The 25,770-nt window shown below is 44.1% G+C and overlaps 1 protein-coding gene across 1 annotated transcript in view; it reads right to left on the minus strand.

Annotated features, from left to right (window-relative positions):
- Positions 1-25,770, minus strand: part of Wdfy2 (WD repeat and FYVE domain containing 2) — a 126,508-nt gene that overhangs the window by 16,398 nt on the left and 84,340 nt on the right. The window contains exons 4-7 of the mRNA XM_052191237.1: positions 20,211-20,265; positions 13,873-14,023; positions 9,504-9,616; positions 691-817 (exon numbers count right to left, since the gene is read on the minus strand). Of these exons, the coding sequence (XP_052047197.1) occupies positions 691-817; positions 9,504-9,616; positions 13,873-14,023; positions 20,211-20,265 (446 nt within the window). The remainder of the gene's footprint in view (positions 1-690; positions 818-9,503; positions 9,617-13,872; positions 14,024-20,210; positions 20,266-25,770) is intronic.

The following is a 25,770-nucleotide window of genomic DNA, read 5'->3' on the forward strand; positions in this document are numbered from 1 at the left end:
CAGTTTGCTCCCAGTCCCTAAGGTCAATTACATCCCTGATTTGCATTAATTCTGGGGCACTAGTCATCCTGGGGCAGGGAAGGAAAACCAGGAATTGTTAGGGAAGAGGCAATCTTGAGCTTAAGCTGAAAAGAAACACCACATCTCCAGAGTAAGCAGCTGTCACACACTTGACAGTGTTCACTCTCACAGTTGTGCCTGGCTGTATGCTTGCTGGCCAACACAAGCCTAACTGGCTACTGGTCTAGCCCAACTCTGTAGGGCAGGTTGGAATCAAGCGTTAGGCAAGGTTTACAATATAGTATGCCTGGCATCAGCTCGGGCCTCCCCAAGCTACCAGGACAGTACAGATTTTACAGGATTCCTATCTATACTTTACAGTATCTCCCCTCACTGTCAAACACTCACTTATATTCTCTATTATTATTATTATTATTATTATTATTATTATTATTTTGCTTTTTATTTATTCATAGCCATTTTCCTCATGAGAGTTCAGACGCACTCCCACTGGCTTGAAGCAGGTACAGATACCTGCCTTTGTGCACATGGAGTCGAGGTGGCCGTTACTATGGCCCTGTCCTGCACCTTCTGGTGCAGAGGTCCTACCAGCATCCTGCCCCACGCCTTTGCTCTGCCTCAGCTGGGAGGCTGCTGAGAGGTGTCAGAGAGGGCTAGCAGCAGCCTTACTTGTGTCCTTGGAGCTCGATGGCTGTGCCTTTTCTCCCACCGATGTCCCACATGATGACGGAGTGATCGGAACTGCCTGAGAATAGCACACGCTGGACCGGGTCCCAGCAGAGTGCTGTCACCCCTCCTAAGGGAACAAACATAGCCAGATGTTAGTCAAAGGACAATATCCTTACCACAAAATGGGAACGTGAAGGCATCAGGACCCACATAGTCCCTGGACAAAGCATTTGTTAAATGAGTGGGTGAGAAAGCCCTAGAAAAGAAAAATTGCTCCCCAAAATAAAAAAACCAAACCATTAAGCATCCATTGTAATGTATCATAAAATCAATATTATAAACAAGAGAGGACAACTCACTGGTGCAATTCTAGGAATGGAAATATCACATTATTTGGAAGTCTTAATTGTGTTTTCTTAACTAGTACTTGCTCCTTACCCTGACAATAACAAATGAGAAGAAAATGAGAACTGAGATGCTCAATTAGATCTCATCCTTTCTTGACACATATTTGTGGGGTACAGTGTGATGTTTTAATTTATGTATACATCATATAAGGGGCAAACCAAAGGAGTAATTAGTATATTCATCTCATCAAACATTCATCAGTGATAGTATTTGATATACAAAACCATTCTGTTAATAACAGTTACCCTATGTGCAATAAAACACTCTTCATAACCACAACTTAGTGCCCACTGACCAACTGGGGACTACTGCTTTATCTATATCTTCTATGAGGTCAACTTCTTAAAATTCCATGTGCAATCATGTGGTATTTCTTCCTGTGTCTGGCTTATTTCACTTAATATAATGTCATCTAGCTCATCCAATGTGGTTGACACATTTCATCCATTTATATGGCATGATAGCTCATCATGTGTGTACACATAAAACATTTGTTGGGTTATAGTGTCCAGCATCTGCCCCAGGGCTTGGGTCACCTGGGAGGAGGTATGCAGGAAGTTTTGACTTGCCTGCGTTGGGTGGGTGTTGGGCCATGGGAAGCTGTGAGACCCTGTTCTGGGGATGGAGGAACACAGTGTGAGGTTCCTGGGCACCGCTGGAGCTGACTCGGGGATCTTGGGCACCCCAGGCACCACTGGATGCCTCCGATGAGCTGAGAACAGAGCAGGGGCCCGTGGGTGGCTTGGCTTGGTGAAGGCCATGGCTGGGAGCACTGAGAGGCCTCCTGCGGGAGACTAGACAGCCAGCTCTTTAGGTGAAGACCTACTCCACTGCTCCCCACAGCAGATCTTGATGAAAAGAGACAGTCCATGGTTTTAAGGCATTTATTGTCCTGGCAGAGAGTGGATGAGTAAAACTGTACCCCACTTCTCAGGGTGGGCCCGAGCTTAAATACATTTTGCAGGAAAGAGTATCTGGGAAAAGGAGTTTATTGGCTAAGCCTCCAGGTCTTTAGGTGCCTCATTAAAATGGAGATCTGTCTTGAGGCTCTGTGATCTGTGGTCACATCCTCTACCTGTGGAGGGGCTTGGAGCATTGCCCTTACATGACTGATGGCTACAGAATTATGGAGAGCTGTGGCCTCGTGTCAGGAGCCTGGTGTCCAGGAGCATCCCCTGCAGGGTCACCGGGGTTTCCAACCTACCTCAACCAGAAACCAGGCTGCTATCATAGCCCAATGCCCCACAAGCTCCAACATGTGTGTACACAACATGTCCTTTATCTATTCATCATACATTAGGTCGTCTGTTCCCATTTCCTTATGTAAGGTGTGAGGAATTCTACAACAAAGGGGTGGCTATCTCTGGTATACAGACTCCATTTTATTTAAATATAACCTTAGTAACTGGATAATGTGAAATTTAATTTTTTGTTCATTTGTTTTGAGACAGGGTATATAGCCTAACTTAGCCACAATCTTTTGGTGATCCTCCTGCCTTTGTCTCCTGTGTTCTAGGATTATAGGCATGTGCTACCATGCCTAGAAGAAACCTTTAATTTTCTGAAGACCTTCCTAATGCCTTCTATAAAGGCTGAAACAACTTACAATTCTCCTACCAGTGTGAAGCGCCTTTCCCCACAGCTTTGCCCTCTTGCTCCTATTTATGAACACCATTTGTCTTAGCTACGGTTTCTGTTGTTGTGATATACCATCATGACCATGACCTAAAGTAACATGGGAAAGGGAAGACTTGACCATCTTCTACTTCCAGCTAATGGTCCATTACTGAGGGAAGTCAGGACAGGACTCAAACTTGGCAGGGACCTGAAAGCAGAAACCATTGAGGAAGGCTTGCTTACTGACCTGCACCTCATGGCTCGCTCAGTAAGTCTTTCTTGTAGCATAAAGGGCCGCTAGCCGAAGGGTCGCAGCATTAGGAAGTTGAGAAACACTGGTCTAGAGTCATCTGAGAGGAGACACCTCAAGTGAAGAGTGTGTAGATTGAACTGGTATGTGGGCATGTCAGTGGGACAGTCTCTGGTTTGTTAAATAGGGGACCTAGCCCATGGTGGGTTGACACTATCTCTAGCCAAATAGTCCTGTGATACACACAACAGCTGGCTAAACATGCACCAGCAGCAGGCCAGCAGGCAGCTGTTTCTGCTTCACAGTCATACATGGGCTCCTGTCCTGACTTCCTCAATGATGGGCTGTGACCTGGAAGTCTAACCTAAATAAACATTTTCCTCTCGTTTTAGTGTTTTAGTTAGTCTCGTTTAGTTAAGTCAGTGTTTTAGCAACAGAAAGGAAACTAGCCTCTCCTCACATATGAAGCGGCGATGATGGAGCCACTGTAATCCCTACTTAGGACCTCCTGGATGAGAATCAACTGGTTAATTACATAGGATTACTCAGCAGGTTCGCTAGTGTGTGGCTACCCAATAGTATGACCATTTCTTCTCCAGCAATCTCCTTATAAATCAAATTCCTCAAATATTGAGAACAGAAATAAATTTTCTCTATGAAGTGAACACATAGCCAACAAGTACCTAGGAATGTCAGAAACATTCATTTTTCAATGTTACTGAAAAAATACTTGAAGAAAATTAAAGGGCTTCATGTTTATTGGAAGCTGACATTTTAAAGTGACCAACTTGCTTTAATAAGGTCTTATACCTTGGAGGCATCTAAGGAAATTGGCTAACTGTCCCAGAAGACTCTTAAGAAAGTCCCTCTGCACTCACTGTGTGTCTGCTAACCAGGCTCTCCCTCCCTGTACTGCATTCTATTTACAAACAGTCCTGTTCACAATTAACTTCAGTTCCCCTAGCAACGTGCGGTTAACCACAGCCTCACCCTTACCCACTCCTTCTTCCCCCAACAGCAGCTAAGCACAGCACTAGGGCAGGACGCAGGGCAAATGAATAAAAAGTACAAAACATTTTTCTCCAATCCACACCAAGCCTTTCCTAAATCCCAGGTCCTTAGAGGTGACCCCATCAATGCTCTCCTGACTCCCAGACTATCTTCTCCTAGCGTGGCTATTACTTCATAGACCAGAGGCTCCAAGAGGCCAGAGCCCAGGCTTGTTCATGGTGTCCTCAGTATAAACTCCCCTGCCTGGATTGCACAGATATTCAATGTGCATAGGCAGACGGGCCAGCAGCTGAACAACAGGAGTAGCAATGAGCACCCTTGGCCTTCCTCCCAGCAGATGAGGCAGGGCCGAGACACCTTCCCTTGGGTAAGCAGGGTGCCGCCTTCACCCAGTTGACCTTTTCAGCATCAGGTGCCAGGGAATCTGAAGTGGCTACTTCACTAGTGAAGCCACTACACTGGGGAAAACAAGGCAAAGTGACAGATTTTTTTTTCCCCTGTAAAACATGTTAAGACGAACAGCTCAGATTCTTAAACTACAACAGATTTAGACCACTGCGGGCACTGTGAGAAAGAATGGCTTGAAAAGATTCATCAACTCAGAGACTTAGTGGATGATGGACTCTTCATGAAGCTAGGTAACTACAGAAACACTTCCCTGAACCACTGTATGCTTAAAAATGGAGGGAACTACCAGGGATGCAGTCAGTGGCAGAACACCTGCCTGGCAGGCACAAGGCTCACGTGCAAGCAAATACAAGACACCACAAGAGTTGAAATGGTAAAATCTATGTTACATGTATTTTTTTTAAAGATTTGTTTTTATTTATATGAGTACACTGTAGCTGTTTCCAGACATACCAGAAGAGGGCATCAGATCCCCTTAGAGATGGTTGTGAGAACCGGGCAGTGGTGGTGCACACCTTTAATCCCAGCACTTAGGACGCAGAGGCAGGGGGACTTCTGAGTTTGAGGCCAGCCTGGTCTACAAAGTGAGTTCCAGGACAGCCAGGGCTACACAGAGAAGCCCTGTCTCGAGGGGGAAAAAAAAAAAAAGATCGTTGTGAGCCATGATGTGGTTGCTGGGACTTGAACTCAGGACCTTTGGAAGAGCAGACAGTGCTCTTAAAACCTGACTGAGCCATCTCTCTAGCCCATGTTATACATATTTTGTGAATATAATTGTTACTGGTAGAGCAAGATCCTACAACATGTATGTATATTACATTATTTTCACTTACTAGATTTGCCTCAATGCTATCTGAATATTTAAATTTGTTAATATTAAACTGAATATTGTAAATTTGTTAAAATAAGCATTTTAATAGCTATTCATGATTTTCAGTTTTTTTTTCAACTTTTAAAATTTATGTGTATGAGTATGCACGCGTACCTTCATGTGGGTGCCTGTGGAGGCCACAAGAGGGTGCCAGATCCCCTGAAGGTGAAGTCATGGGTGTTGTAGGCCTCTTTACTGTCAGTGCTGGGAACCCACCTCTAGTCCTCTACAAGAGCAGCAAGCTTAGCTGCTGTGTAGACATCTCTCTGGCCTCTTTTTACTATTATTTTTTGAACAACAGACCCATGTTGGCCTCCAGCTCTGGCTAAGTAACTCCCCTGCCGTAGCCTCCTGGGCAGCTATATAACTCCACCCCTTGCTCCACATTTTTATTGTTTCATAGACAAGAATCGCAAATGTAGAACTGGGTCAGAGGCTGAATGGCTTTAGAAACCTAATACCTGTTACCGAAATGCTCATTTTGGCAATGTTTTGAGATATATACAAAAGCCTTGCAAAACTGAACTCAGAGTTAGAACCTTCTGGGTCTGCCTTTGCCAGACATGACAGGGAAACTTCCTCAGGCTGGGGCATCATACCCTCAGCAGTAAGTTGGGCAGGATAATAATTAGCTAACAGAGAGCCTGAGCCAATACTTGGTGCTTCTTAAACAAAACATCATCAAAGTCACTACATTATACTCCAGGCTGAAGTGAGAATTTGTGAACACCTCTTCTAGGTCCCCTCTCTCCCTGTTTAAATTTATTAATTGTATGTCTGGGTGTTTTGTCTGCATATATACCATATGCATGCTGGGTGCCTGTAAAGTCCAGAAGAGGGTGTTGGATCCCCTAGAAAGTAGAGTTACAGGTGGCTGTGAAGCTGCTAAACAGGTGCTAGGAATCAAACCTGGGTCCTCTGGAAGAGCAGCCAGCGCTCTTAACTGCTGAGCTATTTCCAGTGGTTAAGGCCAGATTTACCTCCACTCCTCAAGTGCTATTAACTCCACGGCCCCAGCAAGCTTCTCTCCGACTACACTACAGAGGCTCTCTGACTGCTTGCAAGCAGCCAATGGGTGGCATCAGGGCTTCATAGCACTTCCACCCACATAATCCTGATGAATTACCAGCAATTGTTTGTCTGATGGTGTTCCAGTCTGCTCTGAAGGGGAGTAAAGGTAAGGATTCTACTTCTTTTATTGACCTCTGTACACTGGCACCGCTCACAGAGAGCCAGCTAACACTGGTCAGTTCAGTGGCAATCTACACACAGAGTAAGACCTCACAGAAAGATGGGTGCAAGTGTCTAGTTAACTAGAGCTAAAGTTTTCAATGTTACTGTTTGAAGATGCACATCTGCATAGGAATGTCTTGGTTTGCTTTGTTGGTTTTATTATAGTCAACAACATTCTTTTGGATTCTCCTAAACAGTGAGTGCCTAAGGCTGTGATCAGAAGGCTTTGATGGGTTACATTCAAACTCTCCTGTTTCTCATATGTTTGTGTTAATCAGAACACTTCTTGGATTGGGCATGGTGGCTTACACGAGTAATTCCAGCACACTTGGGAGGGGCTGAGGCAGGAGCATTACTATGAGTTTGAGACTAGACTGAGCTATACAGTAAGACCTTACCTTAAAAAACTAAATTACACAAATAAAAAAGATGTTACCAATGGTCAAACTTACAGTAGTCAAAATAGGTTTTCCTGATTTGTTCAGCTCAAACTTAGAGCTTTTTAGTAGAAGTGTGTATCAAGAAACTACTTAAGAATCCTGATACTTGACTTTTAGCTCCAGGAAAAACAAAACAAAACCAGCAGAGGGAGCTAAGAACACAAAATTACTTCCCCAGATCACCACTGATTAGAGCTGATGCTTTCCCCACTCCACATTTCCATTTGACTTTCTACACCATCAGAGAACACATGGGGCCAATGGCCAGGGCTCCTCATCAATCCAAACAACAGGACCAATGGCCAGGGCTCCCCAAGTAAGAGAATGATGGGAACAATGCCCAGGGCTGCCCCGAAAGACAAGAAGGCAATGGTGCATGATGGCTCCCAATGAAGGAGAGCTGGGGCGAATGATTATGGCCCCATCTACAAACACAGGCTGGCTGGATGAAGAGACATCTCCTTACCCTAATGGATCTTGCTCTGGTCTTTGTCTGATTGTTATTTAAAAGCCCTTTCTAGGATTGGTATCTGGCCAAATCTGAGACTGCACAAGGCACAGAAGAGGAGGCCCCAACACAGGAAGAGCTTAACCCTGTAAACCGAGCCTTCGTGGTAGCTGTGCTGTGCCTATCGCTGCAGCTCCCTGCTGCAAGAAGCACCTCGACTGCTACATTTGCTCTCACATGAGAAAACAACCTTCCTGAACCATGCCATCCGCCAAAGATACTTCATGATAAAAATGAGATGAGACTGCTTCAAACTACGATAAAGATGAAGACCCAGCATCCAAGTAACACAGAACAGCAAGGATGCAGAAAACATGACTCTCGGTCACATCTAGCCAAAATCATGGTGGCCAGAAACAGCTGCTCACCCTGTGGACTCAGCGATAACAACAAAGAACTCAGGGGCCTAAATCCAATCTGGTTAGTTACAAGGCACACTCTTCCTGCACCCCACCACCCCCACCACCCCACCCCCCACACACACTCGCCCCAGACCTAACTCACTTCTGCCTAAATCAAATCCGCCCCAGGCCTCACTCACACTAGGCCAGCACTCCACCCATGAGTTACACTCTTCGTTCCCACTGCCATGAGTCTTGACAGCCTTCCTTTTATCTAGAATCTAGCACCCCCGCCCCCCATCAACAGCCCATTTTAGGATGGGGTTTCTGGAGCTGGGGAGATGGAGCAGTTGAGAGTGTAAATGCTGTCACAGTCCAGGATGCTGCACCCCAGCTCCAGGGGACTGGATGCCTCCGTTTCTGGGCTTCAGATTTCATTGTTTTCTCGAGGACAGCAAAGTATGTCTGGGACAAGCCTTGGGATTTAGAGTGACCATGGCTCTCTTTCTGGCTACCTTGCCACAACACAACTGGGTCCAGTCCTCCTTCAGACAGACAGGGGCCCTCAGAGGTGAGCAGCAGTGCCAGTAGTTGGCAGAGGCTTTGATCTCTGTGCCTGGCCATGACCATGTTCTCCTGGGCCCCCCACTCCTTCCCTAAGAATCCCACTCTCCTCACTCCTTCGGATTTCTGTCAAGCCTCCCTGAATGCCCCTCCTCCGTGTAAGGCCTGCTCTCTCTCTGGAGGCCCTGGTGCTCCTTCCCATCCTGTCAGCAGCAGCACCGCAGCTTAGCCTGTCTCTCTCCCACAGGGCTGCGAGGGATATGAGGACAACTATGCTTTTGTTTCTGACCAAGAGTATTCACTGAGATCAACTCCATGGAGCAAAGGGTCAGGAGAAGGGGAACTGAGGCAGACTTAGGAATTCTGAGAACAGGCAGAGGCAGAAGGAAGGCGTGGGGCAGGGTGTGCTATTCCACAGACATGAATGAGGGCAGCAACAGCAGGGACGAATGGCCACCATGAAAGATGCTGTCAAACATCAAGCACAACAATGTCTTCAAACACATCCCACAGACCATGGGTCACCTCAGGGAGAGCCCCTCAAGTGAGGTAAGAGACACCAAGCAGATGTAAAGGGCCGGAAGGCAAACGGAAGGTGAAGCCCGTGGAGAGCCTACTAACAATCATAAAAACAGGCAGCAGCATGTTTCCCCAAATCAACATCTTCTGGAGCCGATGCCACCCCAAAAGGTGCCAGTAAAATATTAACTACTGCCATCAACTCAAGTCTTTCCACGGCTGTGAATGATTATTTTGCATCTTGCAGAGTTGATCCTGAGCACAGTAGTGATGTGAAGGGGATATAAAGGGATAACCTTAAGGCCCACAGGAAAGATGAATCTGACCTATGAAGTCTAGCTTCCTTCTTCCTGTCCCGGACATGGGAGTCTTTCGTGCATACTGACTTCTCCAAGAGTGACCGAGAAAGTGTCCTATCAGTCTTCTGGATTTTGTGCCACTGTGACATGGTCTCAAGTACTTCATCACCACATGGTGATGAATCACCACAAAATGATTTACCGAACCATTTACAATTACTTGTGATTCATCTGTAGTTCTGCCCAACCCAGGTTATCCTCTGCCACCTTCAAACATTTGGATGTCCAAAGTACTTCCCCATCCACTTACCCTTTTCCATGATGGAGCCCTGCGCAGATCTTACCTGTGTGCCCTCTGAAGGACGTGAGCAGTGTGCAGTTTTCTTGTTCCAGTTTGAGGATGGTTACTTGTCCCGAGTGATCACCAATAAACACATGACGGGTCTCAACATCAAATCTGTCATATAATCATTAAGGATTGCAAAGTGGGGATTTGCTGGACATTGCCCTGTGGCCATCAGTCACATAGGGCCACGCCCTAGGTCCCTAGTGTTCTGGCTGGACTCTACCCCCACAGTCACCTGGCTACAGCCAGGTTTGCTCTGCCCCACAGTTACCTGGCAAGAGCCAGGTAGCCCGCCCCACTGCTTAAAAGGGGGTAAAAGGGGCTGCTTGCCCCCTCCTCGCTCTTTCTTGCCCTTTTTGCTTGTCCTCTTTTCTTGTTTCTTAGCCCCCTGCTCCCCCTCTCTCTCCACTCTCTTTCCACATGGCCATGGCCGGCTCCAACTTCTCTATCTCTTCTTTCCCTCTTTTCTTTTCTATCTCTTTCCTGCCCCCCTACTTTTCTATAATAAAGCTTTAAAATCATGGGCTGTCTCTTCGTATCTAAACCACCCCACCGTGCTGGAGCAATGGGACAAGCCTCTCAGCATCTCCAGCCTCCAGACCGGACCAAGGACTCCTCCACCTGGCTGGGCTTCCTCCAAAGGTACCTGGACCCGCACTAGAACAGGCCCAGCAGGGATTTATGAGAGTTAAAAATAAAAGCAATCTATATTGGTTTAACCAGGCACACACAGAACTTGGAGATTAGTCCTGGAAGACATGAAGGATATACATATTGTTAGACATTCAGACTCAACATGACTAAGCTGCCACTTATCAGATAAATTTACACATTTAACATAACCACAACAAAAACATCCACATGCTATTTGGAGCTAGGTATGTTCTTTCCAATCAGGAGCAGGAAGATGAACAAAGTGTGTGATGTCGGTGGAAGTGCGGGGGTCAATTTAGAATGAGGACTCTCTGGAAAGCAAGTCCAGAGGCTCCGGAAACAGCGGGAACTGTTCCGAGGGAGGAATCAGAATACACACCACTGTAGACAGGTGCAGTGGTCTACACTCAATTCCAAACAGACTTCTGCAAGGAGCAGCCTGCCCTACAAGCACGATAAGCTGAGAGTGAGAGGATTGAGCACTATGAAGCATTATTAATTGCCAGAGCTAACTATATTATAAACAAATACTTCATTTTAGAAGTTTATAATAAAGTATGTTTAAATAAAAAGACCATAAAAGATCTAGAATTTGCTTCAGAAATATTGTGGCAAAAAGGAACAGAAGTATCAACAGTGGATGTGATTACAGACAAGTATCCATTAAAATGTTTTCTCATTATGGCACACACCTTTAATCCTAGCAGTCAGAAGGTAGAGGCAGAGGCAGAGAGGCAGAGAGGCAGAGGCAGAGAGGCAGAGAGGCAGAGAGGCAGAGAGGCAGAGGCAGAGAGGCAGAGAGGCAGAGAGGCAGAGGCAGAGAGGCAGAGAGGCAGAGGCAGAGGTAGAGAGGCAGAGAGGCAGAGGGGCAGAGGCAGAGAGGCAGAGGCAGGGAACAGAGGCAGAGGTACAGGCAGAGGCAGAGGGATCTCTGAGTTTGAGGTCAGCCTGAGATCAAGTTCCAGGAAAATAGAGAGACTCTGTCTTTAAAAACAAAAACAACTAAAAAAAAAAAAAAAAAAAAAAAAAAAAAACCAAACCAAACCAAACCAAACCATGGTCCCAACAGGGACTTAGAGGGGTCAAAGCAAACTGACAGTACAACTGGACACTGGAGTGCTTGACAGCATCATTGCATGTGCCATAAAGAATTAAAGATAATCTTAGTGGCTTTTTCAGAACTCTTGGCTAGACTGTGAATATACCTAAGAGATGATACTAGTAGGAAGACATGTCACTTTACATGGTGACATTTTAGAAATACCTCCAACAACACTTGAAGAAAAAGTTATAACATGAAGAGTCTTAAATTATTTTGGGAAAACATTAAAAAATGGTCAAAACATGGTCAAATAATAAGCTATTGACAGGGGAAGGTGAGAAAGCTAGTTCCTGAACTATAGACTACTAGCAAGTAAAGTACGAAGAAAATATTCCCATTTCCTTTTATTTATTTATTTATTTTTTCTCGAGACAGGGTTTCTCTGTGAAGCCCTGGCTGTCCTGGAACTCATGGAGGCCTGGAAGAAGAGAACACATGGCTGTGGTCTGAACAGTCGACCTTGTTAACTGAGGCAGAGACGGGACAGTCCTGTGCCATCTGTGGAGGTGTCCCTGAACCTGCAGCTGTCCTTTGACAGAGAGTAAGGCTTTCACTCTGCATTTATGTTGCTTCAGCAGATCTCCCTTCCTTTAACAAACACAAACACACATAAAACTCTTAAAGAGTGGTACATGGCGGGAGGAAGAGATGGAAACAGGTGGGGGTGGGACAGTAATAGTGTAGGGTTTGCCTATTAATCTGTTTATCTGCCAGCCAGTTCCAGGGAGTGGGCAGGGATGGACCTCCAGACTTTGGAAGAATCACATGGTTCTCGTCTCAGACCACACCCTACTCCCCACCCCTTAGCAAAAGCACAGGACTGCTATGCCACCAATGTTTAGCAGTGCAAAGATACTCACGAGTTAAGAATTGGCATTGTAGTCTGAAAACTAGAGCTATTAAAGGCAAATTTGGTGGGGCATGCAATTTCTGGAAGACGATGTGTGAACACACATACATACTCCCCTCCCTCCCTCTCTCCTCCTCCCCACCCCCCCTCTCCCTCCCTCCCTCTCTCTCTCTACACACACACACACACACACACACACACACTCACACACAGGCTTCTGGTAACCAGTAACATGATTCTGTCCTTAACAAAATGTCATAAAATGATAGTGACTTTTGGAACCTTAAACAAAGGTTAATATGATCAAGGTGAGTTTAATTGTAATTTTGTTTAATTGTAAATTTTGTTTCTTATTTTCAGATAATTTGAAAAGTCATTTGTGTCACTGTTCACACTGGCTGGTTTGGCTAGGCAAGACATAAGATAAAAGGAAGATGCACCATTACAGTGGCCAGTATTGCCAGCCTCAGTACAAGCCAAGGATGCTATTGGTTCTGGTACTGAGGAGCAAAGGGAGCAAGGCAGAAGCACAGGGAAGGAGACCTCAGGAACAGCAATCCTGTTCTTATTAGCAGCGTGCCCTGTCTAGGCTTCAGTTGGCTCACTCGGAGCATAAGGAAGGGTCGTCTATGTTCGTGTTCATCCCTGTCAAGGATAAGCTCTCTCTCCCTGTCAACTCTTTCGCTCATCTTGCTAACTCTCCATCTTTACAACCTCCCACTGTGGGCATCTTGATCCCTTCCCTTTGCCCTTCCAGTGAGAAAACATCAGCATTAGCCTCTGCGTACCCATAAACATGCCCACTGCAACTCAGGTATAAGGAAATTGCAGCACACTATCATTTTGTTGGCAGCTGACTGGATACTATATAAATACAGAGGTAATCCAAAAGTAGGCCCACTGTTCCTACTTCTGTGGACAGCTTCAGCTTCCATGTTCTCCCTGTCAGAGGGAGAATCCCACTTTTCTATACAAGTGAACTTTCTTCCTTGCTGTGAAAGAAACATGTCCCACATCAACTGATGCTCAGCTTCTCAGCGCCATGTACACAGACTGACAACTTGGGAGACAAGGATATTGTAAAATGGATTCTGAGAAAGCACCATGCCTGGGACAAAGCCTGCAGGATACCATTTAGAGACAGCTAGCTCACTGTGTCAAGAAATGTTTAAAATGTATTATTATTAGCATGCACCATAGTGTGCAGCCTGTGGATGTAAGAGGACAATTTCCAATAGTCGCTGTTGTCATCCACCATGAGTTCTGGGGACTGAACTCAGGTTCACGCTTGTACAGCAAGCATTTTTTTTAACCTGCTAACTCATCCCAATGGCCACCAAAATATTTCTAAACAAATGGGAATCTCATGGACCACTCTCTAAGCACCAAGCGGGTATTTATAACTTTAGATGAGAGGTCCCACAAGAAATGGCTTGATATTAAAACTGGTTGTCATATTTTGTTGATGGTTGTATGTCTGTCTGTGAGTTCTCCTGACAGCTAGGGATCACACATCGGGCTGTGCCCTGTCTAGGCATCAGGGCTATGCCACAGCAGTCAGCAGGCCTGTTACTTTAATGTTGTTGTCTCGATCCACCCCCCTTCCATGGAAACCCCCAATACCTTGAGCCTTAGGAAGTTCGCTGAGCATCTTTTTCACACAGGGGATAAACAGTAAATATTAAACAGAAAACCTTTAAGTTGTGCATAGCACAAATTATCACCAATCAAAGAGAAAGGACTTTGTCCAGCAAAGGATACTGCAGGCCCGAGGCCACGGCACTGGTGCGGTAACCTCCCAGGCGCTGCCCACTCTCAGAGCAGTGCCAGGCGAACTGCTTGTCCTGGCCTGTGCTCAGCACCCACTCCAGTTCCAGAACAAACAGGACCATTGTCACTCTGCTCTGATGCGCTAAAAAATTAAAAGATGAGAAAAATGACTGTTAGAGAAAGCCTTCTGAGGAAAACAGAAACTGCACACCAGTGTTACACTCTTCTCTTCCCCACTCCAGAAAACTGCAGCACGGTGTTACATCCTTCTCTTCCCCACACCCCAGAAGAGACTGAAGGACAAAGCCATTAGGGACAGGGAAAAACAGTAAGTCTTATCAGTGGTTGGGAAGGATGAACTATGAACACTTGTTTTGATTTTAATATCTAACTCTTCTTGGTGTGCTGCCCTCACACCCTTGCTTGTGTGTATCCAAGAATTACTGTCTCAGAAAGCTTCCAAAGCCTGGCCAAGCATGCAAGGGTTACTGAATTAATGTGACTACAAGACACATTGCAATGACATTTACAACACAGTCACTTGTGGTCAGTTTATGTGCACTCTCCCCAGAGGAAAAGTATATTGATCTTTTTTTGATAATATCTGATTTTTAGACTCATAAAAAAAATTCTGACAGCTTCCTATCAGAACCCAAATGCTTGGAGAATAAAGAGAAAGGTGGTGTTTTGAATGAGAACTGCCCCTTAATAATAGTCTCGTATATTTGAATGTTTGGTCTTCAGTTGGTGGAACTGTTTGGGAAGGATTAAGAGGTATGGCCTTGTTGGAGGAGGAGTGTCACTGGGGATGGGCTTTGATGGTGCAAAATGCCCATGCCAATCCCAGCGTGGAATTTCTCTGCTTCCAGCTTGTGGATCAAGATGTTAGCTCTCAGCTGTTCCTATCTCCAGGTGTCTGTTTCGCCCTCATGGATTCTCCCCCTCAGGAACTATAATCCCAAATAAATGCTTTTTTTTTTTAAATAAGCTGACATGGTCATAGCATTTTACCACAACAATAGAAAAGTTACTTAGCTTAAGAATAAAATGCCTGTTAAACAGAAGTATGTACGTATGAGAGAGAGTGACTCCCTATGGTTACTCATATGCGAGCACAGCTTCCGAGTGAAAAAGAGACTACTCATAGCTTCCAGCCATTCTGTTGCTCACCTGGACAAACGGAGGTGCAGTGAAGCTGAGCTGTTTGGCTAAGGTCTTAGGGCTTCTCCATTACTTAATAAACTCAGGCAGGAAGAATTTTGTTTTCTTACTATGTGATGCCAGGCAACAAATACAAGGGACTAGAATGACCGAGGAGGACATTATAAAGCCTGGCTAGGGGGTTACTGGGGCAGGAATAGACTCTTGAGGATGCTGAGGTGTAGATTTTTCTACCTCCATTACAGAGCAGCATTAGACAGTGTGGGTGGCTGTCTGCAGTCCCAATGCGGTAAAACCATCTGCCAACTGCAGAGTGTTAAACATATTCTCTTAGTCACTGCAGAGACAGAAAGTGGCATATCTGAATCCCGCACCCCTGCCTCTCTCTCACACATGTAAACAGCAAAGCAAACCTTTGTTTCTATGGTGAAGTCAGTTCTCTTAGTGTGTGGCTGTCAGTGGGAAAACAAAACAAACTCTCAAAACTTGAAAACCATACACCTACTCTAAAGAGACAACTCTTACTCAGAAGGAAATTCTTTGAAGGCAGATTCTTATCACCAAGCTTCAGAAACTTGTAAGGAAACCTGGGCTTACTGTCTGGCTTCCTGACTAGGAAGCAGGAGGGGGCATCCAAGTCTTAGCAGGGGAACATGTCTCACACCACCATGCCACCAGTGCCTCGCAATACTGGTGCTGGGCTTTTTCTCTCTCCCAGATTTCTGAGTTGTGATCATGATTTCATCAAATACCCTTCCTGTGTTGCCCTTCCCCACCCTGTGTATGTATTTGTTGAGGCAAAGTCTCTCTGTATAGTTGCAGCTGTCCTGGAACTCTCTAAGCAGATTAGGCTGGCCTAGAACTCAGAAAGATCCCTCTCCCTCCTGAGTACAGGTGTCCATCACTGCACCTGGCTGTCATTCAGTTTTTATTGTGAATCCGATACTATATTCCTAAGATAAACCTCACCTGACCATAATGTATTCTTCTGTATATATTTCTGAATGCAGTGAAATTTACATTTGTGGATAATGGCATCCAGTTTTCTCATATTGGTTTTATATAGCATTAGTATCGGGAAATACTGATTTCCTAACAGTGGGCTAGGAAGTCTTGTTATTTTTCAATTTCCAAAAGAATTCCTGTAGTTTCACGTATTTTCTTCCTTTAATGTTCCATAAAACCAGTAAACCATCTAGGAATATATCTAGGTCTAAGAATGTAAAGGGAAGAAAAGAAGGAAGCTTACTCTCTTTGCCTACGTACTCTCCCTCTTGCTAGCAAATCCATTCCTTACTGCCATTAGAGCTGACTGACTTCTTTGGGATTCTGCTGTATACTGAAGACCAGTGTAGATGTCCAACATCATGGACTGAACAACTACTGGATTCTTGGACCTTTCCTTGGTTATTGGTAGATAGCCCTTGTTAGACAAGCTGGACCACACAGCCTGTACACCATTCTAATCTATCTATCTATCTATCTATCTATCTATCTATCTATCTATCTATCTATCCATCCATCCATCCATCCATCCATCCATCCATCCATCCATCCATCCATCCATCACCTTCCCTCTCTCAGTTTTGTTCTTTTAGAGAACCCTAATACAAGTTTTCTTTAGGGGAAGGTTTTAAACTAAAAAAAGTCAACTTTATTTCACACATATAGAGCTTAAGAATCATCTATTTCTTCTTGAGTGACCTGCAGTCTGTGACTTCATTTGTTCTATTTACCTACACATATTAACACAGCATCACACATGAGTTTCTGAATGATGTCAGTTCATAGTATCCAAGGAATTCATTACCACTGTGCACATAGAGGAGCTTCTATGAGAGTGTTAGTTCATTCTTTCCTGACACTGATAATTTCCATTGTTTTCTCCCCTTGCTAGTCTAGCTAGAAGTTTATCACCTTTATTAATCTCAGAAAATAACCTTTGATCTCACTGACTTCTTTGCACTATCTGTTTTATTACATCATAAATTGCTGCAATAATTCCTCTTCCCTTCCTTCTAAGTATCTTTCTTCCTGTGTGTGTATGTGTGTGTGTGTGTGTGTGTGTGTGTGTGTGTACATGTGGCATAAGTCAAGGTCAATGATTTGAGAACTTGATTCTTTTATGATGTCAATGTTTGAGCTGTCACTCTCCCCTTAGGTGCTACTGTGGTAATATTTTATAAATACTGTTATCCTTTTTTTCATTTTTATTCAGTTCAGAATACTTTATGATCTCTTCTTTAACCCATTTAGAAGTGTATTATTTACCTTCCAAATGTTTTAGGATTTCCCAAGGGTCTATTCATCATCAAAGTTAAAGCAAAACTGAATACAAATGAAAATAAAGGTTTTAGCATTTATAGAACACAATCTAGACTGAGGGAGAAAGTAGGAGCCACCACGCTCTGCCTTAGTTTTCTTTAAAAATTTAACATATGATGTTAAAATCTCTTTGAGGTTACTGATCATGTTCCAAGCTTGTTGGCATTCTAATTCTTCTGTTTGTGATTTTTGCTAACGTTTATTTGTGATGGTTTTGTCTGCCTTTGTAATACTTTTTAAAAGAAGAGTTAATCCTGGCGGTCCTCTTTGCTTGACTGTTCTGTCCGGCTAGAGCTTGAGTCCAAGGCTCTGCCACTGACCTACAGCCTTACCCCAGGTCTTCTTGTTTTGCTCTAGGGATGCATACGCAGTTTGTCCTAAAGAGGTCTGTATTTATTTCTGGTGATGCTTGGGAATATCATTGATCAATAACTATTTTAATAACCATTTTCAAAACATAGAGCTTCTAGCTCTATATGGTTGCTCTAGATTTGTATTTCATATGCAAGAACTTTCAGATGGGTTTGACTTATGAGATTTTTCTTATCTATAGAGTTGAGATCAGAATAAATTCTCCTGTTGTCTTCTGGAGTAGAGGATTTCCATCTCTTTCTTTTCATGAGGACATAATCCTCTGTGGACTTTCTATAGAAATCTCACTTCCAATTTTTCATCTTACTCGGTCTCCAGGCTGTACCTCTTGCTGCTAAGGGCATGGTCATACACAAGCAACTAGTCATTCCTGGTGCTCTGTCTAGATCCCCAGGGCAGCTGCAAAGTTAGTGCACATTATAACCACCCCTCTGTGATTTGGCTTTCTCTTTGCTCTGGCAAATGTAAAGATTTGTTTTTTTTTTTCTCATAAGCTTAACACTGGATTAAAGGAAACAATGAAAATATATATTATTTTACCATCAGCGCTAGGAGTCTGTGAAAAGAGCTCCCACAAGAGTCTGGTTATAGAGTTTCTGTAATTATCTGATAGGAAGCATGCGGACCATGCTAGAAAGCCTGCCATGTAAGAGCATGTGAACAACGGGGCCTAGTAACAGGCTTGTCACATACGTACCTGGTGGGTTCACCTGTGTCTTTAACAAAGATGCAAGAAAGGAAAATACAAAGCTAAAGAGAGTTAAGATATGTAATGACAACTAGAATTTCAATATATCTTGAGAAGCTGAGCAGACAGGCTAAGTAAAATGAAATGATAAGTAACAGATTGACAAGTCCAGGATTTAGTATAAAAAGAAGACGTTCCCAAACACAGGATGCAGCCTAAAACCATCCTGTGAGGATGCTGCAGTGGTACCTGCCCCACATGAGCCGCAATGTCAAAGGGTTGCCAGAACTCACCTCTGTATATTACAACAGTGCCGGGAGAGGAGAGAAGCAGGATCCACCCAGAAGAGTACATGCATGCACTAGTCATCTACTGCTGTGTAACAAATTATCCCAAAGTTGATGCCTCAAAGCATCCTATTATCTCAGAGTTTCTGTGGGCCAAAAATGTCTCAGCCATAAGGTTTTTCCAAGGAGGGAAACACCGTGTGGTGGGTGTCATCTGAAAGCTTAATAGGGGATGAGCTGGTTTCTAATCAATCTCACATAGCTTTTGGCTGGGTTCAATTCTTCATGGGCTGCTGAGCAGGGAATATTAGTCCCTCCCTGACTGCTGATGGGATGCTTCTTGGCTCATTAGCACACAGGCTTCTCCACAGGATAGCTCCCATCATAAGACATGCACACTAGGGAGCAGGAAGGTGAGTGCCATGCAGCCCCAGTCTCTACACATAATCTTGGAAGTGATCGCCATCACTTACCATGTTCTAAGTCTAGCTCACCCTTAGGAGGGGAAGAGAATGATCATTAGGAACCATAAAAAAGTTCCTTGACACACCGGGTTGTATTTGAAAATGGTCCTAATGGTACAATATGAGGCCTCAAATCTGAGTAAGATAGTCAAACATGTTTTTAGAAAACAACAGAGCCGGGCAGTAGTGGCACACGCCTGTAATCCCAGCACTCTGGGAGGCAGAGGCAGAGGCAGAGGCAGGTGGAGAGAGAGAGAGAGAGAGAGAGAGAGAGAGAGAGAGACAGACAGACAGACAGACAGACAGACAGACACTATATTTCTCTGTTCATTATTACACTCCTGAGCTAATGGAAAACTGTAGGTACTCAATAAATATTTGATTAGTGATGTGTAGGAATAAAACAGGGAAATAGATTTAGGTCCAAATCTTAAAAGAAAGCAATGCCTAGACCCTTCCAAACCCATGCTAGCAGAGTGTCTCTGAAAGTCATGGAGCAGATGCTGGGAGGCCACAAAGAATGAATGAGCTCAAGATATCTGAATACAATGACATCTGGGCCTTAAGGCCCCAATGCTCTGATTCCTTGATACTGTGGGTCTGGATAAAGGTCCCCTCCAGACACTACTGACCGACAGAGTGAATTTGGCCAATAAGCCATTGTTAAAGACACCATAGAAACTGTAGCCCCCACCCCACCCCAACCCCCACATGTAATAGCATTTCACCAAACATGAAATGAGGCTCATCTGAACAACCTGAGGCTGACTCCACTTTTCCTGAGCCTGCTGTACCATTCCCAGAAAGCATGATGGACTTGGAGTCACCCTGCCCTAGTCTGGTTTGGTATTTGACCTCTGTAGAACCCGGATTCTTCTAGCCTCAACAACTTAGTTCACAAACTGGGATAATGCCAGGGACGTCCCAGGTTTCTCTTTTTGTTCCCCCATGTAACTTAAGTGTTCTTGGTGAGGGTGGAAATTATTAAGGGACAGTTTTAAAGCAGGCTGACGAGTCTCCAGCCACACCTACCTTGGTAGCTTTTCACAGGTGTCATCTTGTTATAATCTTCAGACAAAATAAACTCCTACAAGACAAGAGGAAAACATTAAGCAAAAAAATTTTTTTCTTGAGATTTTTTTATTTATGTGTATGGGTGGTTTTGCCTGCATGTATGTCTGTGTACCACATGCATGCAGTGGCCACGGAAACCAGTAGAGGGAGTCAGGTCCTCTGGAACTAGACTTGCAGACAGATGGTTGGTCGTTATCTTGTGAGTGCTGGGAATTGAATGTCGGTCCTCTAGAAGAGCAGCCAGTGCTCTTAACCATGGTCATCCTCCAGGCCCCAAGCAAAAGCAAAGTTTCTAATGAACAATTATGCTTTAGTAAACAGACCACATAACAGAATTACAGTTAACAGTAGTGGTTTGACAATCAACTTGGCATGTGTGTCCCTCTCCCCAGAGTAACCCAACTCTGATCCTATGTAAGATCAGAAATTTTGCCTCACAACTCTCAAGCTGGCTTTTCTTATATAAGAAGAATCATATTAGATAATGCTCTGAGCCTGGGTTCTGGCCAATGTCAATCTTAACGAATCAACAATCTCACTGGCAACACAGTGAGCATTTGAAAGACTTTATCAGTGAGCAAATGGGCGGCAATTCTCTACTGAGAAGTAAGGCCGGCTATCTGGAGTCTGCTGTTAACATCAGCAATTCTCTTTCCATTATAATGAGCTCCCAGGGCTGCTCTGCTCAATCCTTGGATCTCTAGAGCATGACACAGAGAGTCTTCAACACATGTCAGCTGAGTGAAGCCACCTCCTAAGCTGATGAGCCGAGCCTGGACAAGCAATGCACTGAAGACATGAGTTTCTACAGCATCCCTGGAGGTGTGGGGGCACACCAAAGGGTCTCACCTACACCTGAGCAGTCAGCCATGCCCAAGGAGACACCAACCAGGTTTTTACAAGGCTTGGCAGGTAGTTGAGTTCCTTAACCTTCTCAAATGCAATCACCCACATATCCTTAAAAGGTGAATTATAAAGCAGTGTTTATTCAGGCTTCCAACAGAACAATAAAGCTTTTCACAACAGTTGGAAGCATCCAGAATTTTTATCTAATGACTTCATTACAAAGCCGGATGGCAGGACAGACACAGATTCCCTTTCTTGCTGTTAGATGCTTACTGAATTCATAGAGATCATATAATATTTTTAGGTGTATGCTTTTTGTGACAGATGCCACAGAGGCAAACTAGGATGGCATGCCAGGGCACACTAGCTTCTGTGGTTCTGTTTTTCTGTCATAGTCCTGGAAAGATGCTTACCTACCAACAAATTTTCTTCAAAATTTTTCCTTAGGAAAAACATTACTGAACTTGCCATTTTAAACTTACATCATGAATCCTTCAAGGAGCAGCACCATATCTCCTCATTTCTGAAGAGTGCAATGCAAACTGTAATTGAAAATATACATACAGCTTCCTCCAGAGGGACTGACAGTGTCTGTGAGGCCTGACTGGGAAAGCCTCACACAAGCCTAGTCCCTCCAGAGCCTTCGACGCAGACAGAGCAAGCCTGTCTGCTGTAAACACAACTGAGAAGTGGACAAGTCTGTTTCATTCGTGACATGTGCTGAACTGGTTCCCTGGCCTAGGCAAAAAGACCTTACTTTCTCTTGGGAAAAGGCAAGGCACACAATAAAAAAAAAAATTGATGCAGGTTTTCATGTAGAATTTAAGACATACATACAAAATAAAAAACCATCAGTTCATGTACTAATAAGCTAATTTTTAAAAATATCTTCTTCCTTTGATAATAAAAATATAGAGGCAGAGAAAATTTGGGGGAGGTATTATCACTTTTTATTGATGCATGTGTGTATTTTTTAATCATGGAAACCACAGGCTATTCTCATCATGCCAATAATAAATATTTAAAGGTCCCTTTGTGATATCATTTCTTTGATATAAGTATAATTGAAATTACATCTATAACACTGTTTTTATTTAAGATTTATTTATTTAATGTATGTGAATACACTGCCACTCTCTTCAGACACACCAGAAGAGGGCACCAGATCCCTGTTACAGATGGTTGTGAGCCACCATGTGGTTGCTGGGATTTGAACTCAGGACCTCTGGAAGAGCAGTCAGTGCTCTTAACCACTGAGCCGTCTCTCTAGCCCTATAATACTGCTATTATACCGTTTACTGATAATATCTATAATAAAATAAACTGTGAAATGGTCACTTAATTTGTCTTCAAATTTATTATCATACAAAAGAACATATGTCTGGTACATATAGAAGATTGCTGTCTCAGACACAGAACTCTGCCTTAACACACCAGGAAGCATAAGCCACTCCATCTCTACAGTCACATGACAGTGATTTACTCAGTCCCATCAACAGGCGATTACTCTGTTCACTTTTGCCAAGCTAATGTGCAAAAAAAATGGCATTTCATTGTGGCTTGATGTGCACTACTGTTTATACACTGGAGTCTTTTCTTTTTTTCATATATATTACTTGGTACTTTCATTTTTTGTACACATTTTTGCTTTAAACTGGTGCCCCCCCCCCAAAAAAAAACACAACTGAGGTAGCACCTTTAACTGAAAGCCAGAGCTGGGAGTGGCGCTTCAGCAGCCTGGGAAAGGACCAACAGAGGGAAACAGACCAAAGCTTGCCACAGCACCACCGGCTGCCCTGAGTCTCACAGAGATTCAGTTCTCCAGCACATAGGAAGTGGTTAGACAGACAGGAGTAAGGATGGCCTTAGGAAGAACACAGGAGAGAGGGACAGGGAGGGCAATTACCAGCAGCTTTCTCCATCTCCCTCTGGACTGTGACACTGCCTCTCCTTCCCTCCGGGACATACCTTAACCTAGCCCCACCCGTAGCCTGGCAAAGAAACATCTTAGGGCTAACAGTGCAGTGTTTCTGTAAGCGAACGTGGCAGGGGAGCCCAGGACTCTGGGCGTTGGCTTAAGAGTGCAGCAAGAAACCCAGGACATCCGGGAAACAGCACACCCGAGGCAGTGCATACGGTGGGGCCCATGCCATTTTGTATTCTGCAATTTTCTTACTGAGTACAGAAAGGTTTGACTACTAGACTTTGAAACCCACTGTTTAAAAAGTAAAACTATCAATAAATATTCCTCTGTCCAAATATTCTGCCTTTGTATTTTGCAGAACTAAAAATTTCACTGATGGTGTGAACCCTGGCCTCTTCCTCCCAAGCACTGGGACTGCAGGCTTGGCCCCCTGTGCCCAGTTTATGACCTCAGGCCCCCGGGCATGTTAGAAGAGACCATTCCACCAACTGAGCCATATCCTCAGCCTCTGCAGGAGAGTTTACGTTTATAAAGTTTATGTTTATAAAAAAAAGTTTCAATTGAAATGTCTTCTATGAGGAATACACTCCCATCTTTATATTTAATTTCTTTAACTAGTCTGAGCAGCTCTGAACATCTGCAAACAATTTTATTCTTCTTTGACTACTTTCTCTGAAAACCAAGCCTAGCAAAATTAGTGAATCAGATGGTGAAATTGCTTCAATCGAACAAGAGTGCTTTTTTTAAGTTGCTAACATGTCCTGTCATTTAAAAAGTACTAAAAGTCCATGCCTGCCTAGACACATGCCAATCACCACCCTCCTGAACTCACCCCTAGGGCTGTTAAACTGCCTTTTATTTGCATTTGAAATATATCTGTCAAATAGACACCACGGCTTTTGTTTGGTAATAGAGTTGCCTCAACTAATCCAATTTATTATTAAGTTTTGCCAGTCCAGGGAAGATGCCGGTTAGGCAATCTAATGTGTTTTCTGGTCATGCTTAGGACCCTACTCAGCACACATTCTCGGTGTCGTCTTGAGTCATCCTGTCGTTATTCTGGCCAGTCAAGGAATATTACACACTTTTTCACACTGCCCCCACCTCACATAAGGATCAATGAACAGATCCACAGAACCCTGGTGATGACGCCACAGCACCTTTACAGAAGAATCTACTGGGCAGCAAGGTGGCTCAGCATCTATAGCCCCTGCCATGCGGGTTGGAGAAGTGCAGTGGGATCCACAGAATCCATGAAAAGTAAAAGGGAGAAGATCTACTCCACAAAATTGTCCTCAGTATGTGAGCGCCCCTCCCCCACCTGCATCATACACCCACTAATAAAACCTTTTAAATTCACATTTTAAGTTTCTTGCTTTATAAGAAAGCCTGCCAATAATCTCTCTTACTTCTTAAAAATCTAACACTACTTCACAGATAAAAATAGAATCTAAAATTAGATCATTAGCTACCAACTGTTTGTCAAGTATGTGTTGTATGTATCAAAGATATATACTGACTGAATGCGTGATAAGTCTACTTTTATCAAGAAAACAAAACTACAGTTACATTCTCTATAAAAGCTTTCTTCCCAGAAAAATAAACAAAGCAATCACCACGGTCACACCGAAATTTATAAAGAGTAAGGGAGAAATGATGGCATGAGAGTTGCTTCCTAGCAAAGGGTCACAGAGAAGGTGCCAGGATGAAAGCAGCATGCGCTACACAAAGCCACTCCTGAAGGACCAGAGGCGCTTTCCGAGTTTGAGAAGCCGCTGACGTGGGACTTCTCCCTCACCTATGACTCTGGCATGGTTTGGCTTGCTCCATGGTATCCCACTGTCCCTTCCCTGTGTTTCTACTTCTGCTCCCCGTGTTCCTTGCTTATTTTGTCTGGACACTCTACTTTCTCTTCGAGATCTTCTGACCGATTCATTTGACCTGGTGGCTTCCTTTGCATTTCTAGCTAAGCACCTGGGATTTTCCACTCCACCTGCTTCAGCCCGAGTCCTCTTCAGTTTCCTACCCCATTACTGCTTCCATTCTCCAGTCTTGGGTTGTCTTTGTTTCCATCAGCCTCATGTCTGTTTTCTTGGGCACTCAGACATTTATTCTCAAGTTCTTTTTACTTAATTTCACCAAGCTGTTTGTGTCTTCTTTAAATTCCTTGAATTTTTTTGCTGAAGTTTATGATGGTTCTTTTAAATCTTGCGTCCTAGGTTCATCAGGGTAATGCTCATTAGCAAGCATTTCTACAGAATTGGGTTTTGAAGGTGAAGTACACCTGGCTTGATCTTTCATACTGTTTATATTTTTGCAATAATATAAGCTGGGCATGTGGACTTCTATTATTAGATCTAGGTCTGCTATGGACAGAGTAGGTTGGGGCACAGGAGAGGATGTATAGGCAGGTCAGGCCTAGAAGACAAGAATGGCTTAGGTAGAATGAAGCCAGTCAGACAGAGGAAGCTTAGTTGGTAGGCAGGATGTGTGACTTGGTGGAAGCCGGGAGTAAGGGGCAGGTCAAGCTTGGTGGAGATACTGAATGTGGTGTGGGATGAGCCTATAGGTTCGGGTACTGCGGCACAGGCAGGGCAGGGCAGGTCCTGTCAAAAGCCTGGAAGTTGGTTTTGGTCTAGGCAGGGATGGCCAGGCTAGGCTAGGGCAGTATATATGGGCACCATGCAAGCTCCAAAGGAGCAAAGCAACCAACAGTGCTATTTAGCACACTATGAACCACAGCAATGA

Source organism: Apodemus sylvaticus, chromosome 8 (genome assembly GCF_947179515.1).
Source record: "Apodemus sylvaticus chromosome 8, mApoSyl1.1, whole genome shotgun sequence".
NCBI lineage: Eukaryota > Metazoa > Chordata > Mammalia > Rodentia > Muridae > Apodemus > Apodemus sylvaticus.